At 41.9% G+C, this 9552-nt stretch overlaps 1 protein-coding gene across 1 annotated transcript in view; it reads left to right on the top strand.

Annotated features, from left to right (window-relative positions):
• LOC126396256 (receptor-type tyrosine-protein phosphatase F-like) overlaps positions 1–9552 on the top strand; it is a 706276-nt gene that overhangs the window by 635294 nt on the left and 61430 nt on the right. The window contains exon 25 of the mRNA XM_050054194.1: positions 406–503. Coding sequence (XP_049910151.1) covers positions 406–503 — 98 coding nt within the window. The remainder of the gene's footprint in view (positions 1–405; positions 504–9552) is intronic.

Below are 9552 nucleotides of genomic sequence, written 5' to 3'. Positions count from 1 at the left end.
TGAGGCAAATTGTGATTTGTGATATTGGGCTTTATAAATAAAATTGATTGATTGATTGATTGAAGAGTGACTTGGCCAAGAGGGCAGCATAAAACATTGTTATAAGTTACAACAAGGCAAACAGACATGTACAACTGACATACAGTTGCTACATAGTCATATATCATCCCTCTACTCACCACATAGCACCCTGACTGTCACCCCATATCACTGTGACCTATTAGCTCTAGGCCTTCAACATGTATCTGCACTATGGTAACAGTGTTCGGGTTGCGTGTGAGTGTGTGGGGTCAGAGAGAGAGACAGAGAGAGAAAGATGGAGAGAGAGAGAGAGAGAGAGAGAGAGAGAGAGAGAGAGAGAGAGAGAGAGATGGACTGTCCTTACCTCTCCACCTCTTGCTGCAGGAATGAGGGAACACCCTCCCATCGCTATCTGTGACCTGGCAGACTACATAGAAAGACTTAAGGTCAATGACGGTCTGCTCTTCTCCCAGGAATATGAGGTAAGTTCCTGCTCTTTTACATGCCTTAAAGTGAAGCAACGCAAACTTTTCAGTCATATTCAAAGTCTGTGGTTTTTTGGCAACAATGTGTGAGTTTAGGTTCTTTACTATCATGTGCTGAGCATTTACAGAGAAGCAGGCACTGACAATCTCAGATATCATGCTCTCATCAACAGTGCTCAATAAACATGTAAAAAGTAAAAAACTAAGAAACAAATATGCAAATAAAATCTAAGCTATATAAAGTTTAAATTAAATCATTTCATTTTCATTTTATTTTCATTTCATTTATTTATTTAACTCACGACCATGATCACATAGTATGGAGCACAGCTATACAAAAACAATTATACAAACATGGCTAGTAGCAAGGCTGTACAAATTCTCTCATCCCTGCAACGAAAACAAAATAAATGTATTACTTAAATAAAGGAAGGACGCTCTTCAAAAAGGCACCTAATTTACAAATAACTTTTAGCTTATTGGATTGTAATAACAAAATTAACTTAATCATAGATGGACGATTTATATAATACTTTGGCATAAGTTTTTGTCTGAGTTTCATTATACTTACATTTTTACACTCAAACAGGATATGAAACTCATCGCCAATACAGTTATCATTACAAAGATTACAAAACCTCTGGCTTCTATCCAGACCTTTATATCTTCCAGTGACTTTTGGGATTCTGGTATTATTCGTCCTGAAGTTACAGATGGCCTGTCTGTACTTTTGATTTTCACACAATAAATACTTTTCTAACGTAAATTCTTGTTTAAACTCAACATAAATATCACATGATGTCATACTATAAAGTTCACTTTGCCATTTTTGCAGAAACTGATCTTTAAGTCTCTGTTCGACAGTTGATTTCAACCAGTCACTGTTACTACATGCTTGAGACAGCCAGAGATAAGACAGACCACAATCATCCAGTATCCGCTTCACTTGCAGGATCCATGGAGACACAAATACATTTAAATTATACAGTCTAAATAAACATTCGTACATTATCCTATTTAATTTACTTTCTTTACCTTCAATCAGCCTCCCCCAATAACCGATAACTCTCTTTTTGACTGCGATACACAGAGGATACCTCCCCAACTCACCATAGACCATGTTATTACATGTTGCTGTTTTAACTTTTAGAATATATTTGAGGAATTTGAGATGTAGTTTTTCTAGCGCATCAATTTTTTCAAATCCCCAAACCTCACATGCATATAACATGACTGGGGAAACCAACTTGTCAAAGAGGTCTAGTGTGACATCTACAGGTAGGTCATGTGTTCTACTTTTACAAAGGAGGGCATACATAGCACGAGACGCCTGCTTACACAACTCATCAATAGCAATTTTAAATGAACCATTATAGTTCATAGTGATCCCCAGATATTTAAAACAATGAACAACTTCTAAATTTTCTCCACTACAAACAAACTTTAGATTGCTGGTGTCAGCTTTTCTGGGTCCAAACACTGTGACCTTAGTTTTTATGCTATTGATCTTCAGTTTCCATTTCTCGCAGAAACCACACATCAAGTCTATTACTTTCTGTAGCCCCTCCTTTGAGGTAGACATGACAATTGTATCATCTGCGTACAACAATACCATAAGTTGCATATAATTATCAATCATTTCATCATCAAAGTTAATAGACTGACAGCCATTACATATCAGATAATCCTCTAGATCATTAATAAACAGTGCAAACAGCAATGGAGATAGATTTTCGCACTGCCTAACACCTGCTAAACTTACAAAAAATTCTCACTTAATTGCATTTACAAAAACACACGATTTTATGTTTTTATACATGTTCACTACTACGTCCAGGAATTTACCCTTAACACCTACTTTTAGCAATTTATACCAAAGAGCATCCCTCCAGACTGAATCAAAAGCCTTACTGTAATCAATAAAGGAACAGAATAGTCTCCTCTTTTTGAAACAAAATAAATCAATGACATGTTTCATGAAAAACAAATGATCAGTGGTGGAATAGCCCTTTCTAAATCCTGCCTGGTTTTCCCTCAGGATAGAATTGTCCTCACAGAACTTAAGTAGTCTTGTGTTTAGTATATTCGTAAATAGTTTACCCAAACAACTCAAAAGTGTGATGCCTCTATAATTATCGCAATCTGCAGCATCACCTTTTTTCTTAAAGATTGGCACAATAAGACCAGCTGCCCAGTCCTCAGGGAAAATACCAGTGTCAATGATCTTATTAAATAAAGAAACATATAATGGCATAAAAATGCTTGCAGTACTTCTGATATACTCGTTTAGGACCCGGTCAGTTCCTGCTGCTTTTCCAGGTTTTAATTTTACAATAACCTCCTTAATTTCATGTTCGGTAATACTAGAATTTAGGACGTTACTATCATGAGTGTGTTCAGCACAATCACCTTCAAGCACCTCAGTCATTTGTACTTCCCAGTCAGATAATCTTTTGAAATGCTCGTAAAAAAACTTCAGGTGAAATTGGACAGTTCTCATTGTTACTGATAGAACCATTAAGCATCTTCCAGAAAAGCTTTGGATTTTTGGACTTTACATTCAACAGCTCCTTCTTAAATTTAATCCTATAGGCCCTCTGAGCTTTAAACAACTCTTTCTTATATTCTTTACTTTTTCGCTTTACACTTTCAGTACTGGCCTCATTTCTATGTAACTTATGTATTTTCTTTGCTTTTAGGTATTCTTGACTTCTTAGTCTGCATCCCTTGTTAAACCATGCTGCATTTTTACTGGGTTTATAGACATTTCTAGTTTTTACCACTACCATGTTTTTAGGAAATGTAGTCACTGCACTATTAATCATGATACTACAGATCTCCTTTGTAATTTCATCCACTGATAAATTATCTAGATTGAGCAGCAGTTTATCCACCTTATCAGGCTGAATATTTCTTACAAACTCATCTACCTTGTTTTTATCCCATTTGCCAATAAGCACTTGATTTTCAAAGTTTACAACTGAGGGATTTAACTGGTCTGTACTCTGGCCTTCTGTTCGTAAATAATCCCTATCAAAATTCACATCCAAAAACACTTCCACCATACAATGTTTATCAGAGAACAAGGGATCAAACTCATGAACACAGAAACCACTAGCCTTGCTCCAGACAAATGGAGAACCTATCATATAATCAATTACACTGTCTTCAACCGTGGTTGCCTTCCCAATATTCATATCATCACCACATCTACCGTTTAATATACAGAATGTAAGATTTCTGCACAACTCTAGCAGTGCACTGCCATAATTACCAACGTCTCTGTGTTCGTCAGTTGATTTCCTTTTTAGTGGAATATTAAACATTTCTAATATCCCCACATGACATTTATTTTCCCCTAAGGTTTCATCTGGATTCCAGTTATCACCATCAACTTCAACAAAATCGTCCCTTTCTTGGGTGTGGGCATTCATATCGCCACATATTAAGAAATAATTACTTTCAGTCCCAATATCAAGAATGATTTGCCCCAGTTCATCAAACATGCCTACATTGGAATATCTAGTTTTATATGGAGGAATATATACAGCTAAGATTACAAGATCTTTGTCATATTTGAGCAAATGCTTATTTATTTTCAGACATACACATAAGTCACTATTTATCAATTTTTGCACACATTTATCAACAATTTTTTTACTCACAGCAGTTATCACTCCACCAGAGCGCCAGTTTGTGTACTTGTGTCTGTTGCTAATGAACATTTGGAAACCCATCCTTTTGAACTTGTCCAGCAACTCCGTTGTGTCAGTATCATTAGTTTTTGTCTCACTGAAGCACAATATATCATAGTTTTTACAAGTCTCAACAAAATCAGGGGTCTCTAACTTACTTCTGGTCCCACAGACGTTCAGGGTAAGAATCCGCAACCCAGTGTGATGCGCCCTCCTAACACCGGGTGAAGATGCGGTTTCCTCTGTCTGTGCTCCGTATCTGTCCTACACGTCAATGCCAAAGTCTTTATAATCCACACAGTCATATCCTATCTGGAACAGGTCATCAGGGGTGTGGATTGTAACATATCGGCCGTCAAGTTTACAGATGACTCTGCCTTCCCTGATAAATGTGTGTTGGCATTTCTCCTTAGCATACCAAAAGAGCCTATATCTCAGACGTGTGAGATCATCGCTGATGAAGATATCCCTGTGCTCTTCCTTTTCCCTCAGCGTTGATTTATTCCTCATCAATTCCGCTTTTTTCCTCCTGCTCACGAATCTGACAATTGTAGGTCTGATCTTGCCTTGCTTTTTTGTGCCTCCCAAACGGTGTGCTGTGGAGATGTCCTTTTCGGTAACAGTTGTACCTGCCGCTGCAGCGAGTTGACACACCTTCTCCACGAGTTGGTCCTCCGTCTCTTCATCAGTTTCCTCAATCCCATTGATGTGGACGTTTTCTTTCCGACTGTACTGTTCAAGTTCACCCTCTTTATACCTGCTTTCCAATATGCATTTGTCAAGCTTGTAACAGTCCACCGATGCGCTGAGTTGCTTCTGCACCGGTTTGACTATTGCTGGCATGGCTGCTTTAATGGTAATCAACACAACTTTAGCCAGGTCTTCAGTGCCGAAATTAGCCAGGACTGAGTCCGATTCAGCTTCAATTGCGGCCACTATGTCTGCTTCATCTTCTTCTTCGCCTCTCATGCCTTTAATCACAACCTCCTCCTCCTCACTTGTCTCATACCTGTTGGAGAGGAACGCTCCATGTTTCACAGCCTTGGGTTTCTTCCACCTTGGTGGTGTTCCCTCAGCTCCACCGCTGTGACCGGCACCGGACTTTGTGTGCGCGGTGCTGTCCTTTGTTCGCGCACCCAACTTCTCTTTGTCCTCCGCCTCGTAGTTCTCCTCATCCACAGAGCCTTTCCCCGTCGGTACCTTGTTGGGTTCTCTGGGGTTCGGGTTACTTCTTGGGTTAGAGCGAGTTGTTTTGCCACCATGCCGCGCAGACGCCATCCCTCCACCGCTTCCTCGTAGGTTACAAATGTGCGTTTTATTCAAATACAAGGCAATTACAGTTACACCAAAAGACTCGCTTGCTCCCCGTGCTGCTTAGTCTCTTATCACTCTTAGTCAAACTTTCCAGAGGAGTTACTAAGAACTTTTGTCGAAGTAAATGTTAGCAACGCTCTGCTCCAGGCTCAAACCAGCCCGCCATCTTGCTACGTCACATCAGGGATACTATATAACATATAGTTATAGAAAATAAAATAATTTTGTGGTATACAGTTGTACAGTTACTGCAACTAACTGTACACCTGTCTACCAAACACAATAAATCAGAGTAAGTGTAAACAGGGATATAGTAAATGTGTATGTGTATGTGAAGTAATGAATATATAGGATATATCCAGATGGGTATGGTTTGTTTATAAAATACTAAGTAAAGGTGTATAAAGGTGAAGTGACAGTGCAAAGGTAAGTGACAGTGTCAAAGTAATGAGCTCAAGAGCTCAGGAGTTCTTAAGTCTTATGGCCTGCGTGATGAAGCTGTCTGCAAGGTTGTGGTGGGATGAAGCTGTATGTGAGCTTGGTGGTGTGGAACCAGATGTGTGAACCTGGGGACCTGGGAACCTGTGGTGCTGTCTGCTGAAAGGCAGCAGGCACAACAGTTTGTGGCTGGGATGATTTCGGTCCCTGATGGACGTCATCTCCATCCTGGCAATGCCCTGAGCAGTTTACCACCCTCTGTAGAGCCTTATGGTCGAGGGCGGTGCAACTGTGATGCAGCCAATGAGGATACCCTCAATGGTCTGCCCCTCTAGAAGCTGTGGAGTATCATGAGCTAGTTTTCTGAAGAAACTCCTAGTAGGAAATGGCTAATCCCTGTGATGTTTATATTATTGAGAACTGACCAATGGCCTGTACTACAAAGCCAACATTGTCCGTCTGGATAACCGGTACTACACTGGTTTGCAACTAGTTCAGTCAACTCTGGGTTTTCCTATCCAGCCACAAGCACTTTCATGTTAAAGAGATAGGAGTGTTAATTGTGAGCGACACCATCAGAACCGGGAATGAAGTAGGCTGCTTCATATGATATGCGATGAAACGGTACCGAAAGCGTCTGGGCCTGCAAGACAGTAAAATGTCAGTGGTGTGGGATGTAAACAATACTTTCTAATCTTAAAACAGATCATCACTGAGCTATAGGATATGCATATAACAGGTGAGTGCTACTGTCGGTGTTTTCACATTATGTAGTAATTGACTATATTGTTAGAAACCTTTTGTACTCTGCAGACGTTTTCAACTTCATTCAGTCAGAGGACAGACATACAGTTGTTACCATAACGTCAGATAAGTTACAGTTATCATGTTACAGCTGAAATATAAGACAGCTACAAAATAAAAACTTACCACTGTGAATTGTCCTGCTCCAGTCCTTGTAGCATAGGTGCTTCGGAGTCTATCAGCTCAAGTTTCTTCACTCAAATTAATGAGGGCAAACGGCGGCTGTGGTTAGCTTAGCCACACTGGTGTTTTTCGCAGCTCATGCAGCCTCCAGAGATGAAATTCACTTAAGGTAAGGGGCGTGACGTTTCCGATACTCACTATAAGCGTTTCACCATCATCCAAGATGGCGCTGCCCTGCAGGCAACATGGAGGAGGGCTCTTGCTGCACATTGTGTTTTTGTTCGTAATGTCCCTGTTTAATGTTTGTCTTCAGTGGACTCAAGGTGCACTGCATCTGCTGAATGTGACTCGTGCATTGAACTGCTTGCTGCTTGTATGTGACACGAAATGGAGAAGAGTGGAGCTACTAGCATTAGCGTGGCTAATCCTGACAAGCCGAGTCGTCCAGTGCTTTGCAGGCGGGCCTGCTAGCACTGGAGGGTCCATGTCATTGGTCCGACAGCCCATTGGTCCGACATCCCATTAGTCCGACGGTCCGCGGTGCTGAACGGCTCCCGGCGGGCGTATTTCTACCTTGATGGTACGCCGCGATCGGCTCTGGGTCAGCTGGGAAAGGCTGGAGGCGAAGCAGGCTCACAGCTTATGTGTTTGTCACTTTCTTTTTCATTTTAACCCACACCATGATCTTTTCCTAACCCTAACCAAGTGGTTTTTGTGCCTAAACCTAACCAGACCTTAACCACAGGGTATCATGATGATTTAGGAATGGACTTCGGAACAATGGGTTTAATATGGTCGGAACAATGGGCTGTCGGACCAATGGGCAGTTCCCGCACTGGACGGCTAATGTACAGCAGGACTGAGCTGCTGGGACTGCGGGACTGCAGAGTGCTACCGTCGTCAGGCCTGCTGAACGACGTGCCTGGGGAGCTACTTCGACACCACGGACCGGGCTCACGTCAAGGCAGGAAGGCCAGGAAGCGGGGTAGGAGGGGCAGCATCAGGCAGCGCGTCCGGGGAGCCACCAAGCTACCGCTACCGCCTATGCTTCTCTGTAACCCCCGCTCCCTGAAAAACAAACTGGATGAACTGCGCCAACNCAAGCTACCGCTACCGCCTATGCTTCTCTGTAACCCCCGCTCCCTGAAAAACAAACTGGATGAACTGCGCCAACAGGTTGGAGCTTGCTACGAATATCGTGAGTCTGGTCTAATGGCTTTTACTGAATCTTGGTTTGGCGGTGATGTACCGGACAGTCTTATACAAATTGACGGGTTTTCACACATACGTTTGGACAGAGATGCAAACTCAGGCAAAACACGGGGCGGAGGGATGTGTTGTTATATTAGGGACAGTTGGTGCCGCAACTTTGCAATAAGAGATAAAATATGTAACCCTGACCTGGAGCTGCTGTGTGTTACCCTGCGACCACACTACCTGCCAAGGGAATTTACCAACATATTTGTGTGTGCTGTATATATTCCACCAAGCGGGAACGCCACTAGAGCAGCTAATCTGATCACAGACTGTGTCCATCGTTATCTACAGAACAAACCTGACGCTCCCATGTTGATACTTGGTGACTTTAACCACTGCAGCTTGGATAAAACTCCTGGCTGGCTTTCATCAGTATGTCATGTGCAGCACTAGAAATAACAACATCCTTGACAAGTGCTATGGCAATATCAAGGACGCCTACACAGCCAGAGCCAGACCCCCCCTCAGCAATTCTGACCATAATGTAATCCAACTGCTCCCCACATATCGGTCAGTCTTTAAGTCCAGCAAACCAGAAATCCAGACTGTGAAGGTATGGTCCAGTGATAAAACAGAGGAGCTGAAAGGATGCTTCCTTTGTACAGACTGGGACATTTTCTTTGAGAATGCCGACATTGACAGTGCCACAGAATCAATCACTGCCTACATTTCTTTTTGTGTTGACTCTATTACACCTCAGAAAACTGTAAAGCGATATCCGAACAATAAACCCTTCATCACAAGAGGTATTAAGGAATGCATCAACAGGAAGAAAACAGCTTTTAAATCAGGAGACACTGCAGGAGTCAGAACTGCACAAAAAGACCTTAATCTACAAATGAGAGCAGCTCGGTTGCAGTATAAGGAGCGGGCAGAGTATGGAGCTTTATCCCTATCTTTATTCAAGAGAGTGGTCTATCAGTCTGAGAGCATTATTTATTGATTTCTGTGTGCTCGCACTCAGATACAATGTTGCTTGCACAGATTTCCTGCTGCTCAAAATCGCACTCGCTTTAGTATTAAAGCATCCTGTCCGGGCGGGTACTCTTTAACCAGGTTCATCCACTCCCACCCTCTTCCCCTGTCGGGAGTTATTTTTCAACAGTCACCGGCTCATTTAAGTAATATCTCACGAGAGGGAGTGACGTTGTACTGTATAACGTCACGACCTCGAGTGTGGTATTGCTTTTATACAACAGGTCAACAACAGCTTAAACAGCAATGCTAAGTAAGGAAATGTCACAAAAGGTGATGAAATAAATTATTTAAGTATGTTATGTAGCTCCGCGAAAATAAACAGTTCCCCCGGTCTGTTGCCAGGCAGCGCAGCACACAGGAACTCACAAGCTACTTTGTATATACAGTGGTGTGAAAAAGTGTTTGCCCCCTTCCTGATTTCTTACTTTTTTGCATGT

The sequence above is a fragment of the Epinephelus moara genome, chromosome 10 (assembly GCF_006386435.1).
Source record: "Epinephelus moara isolate mb chromosome 10, YSFRI_EMoa_1.0, whole genome shotgun sequence".
Lineage (NCBI taxonomy): Eukaryota > Metazoa > Chordata > Actinopteri > Perciformes > Serranidae > Epinephelus > Epinephelus moara.
This window is presented reverse-complemented; position numbering and strand designations above follow the sequence as displayed.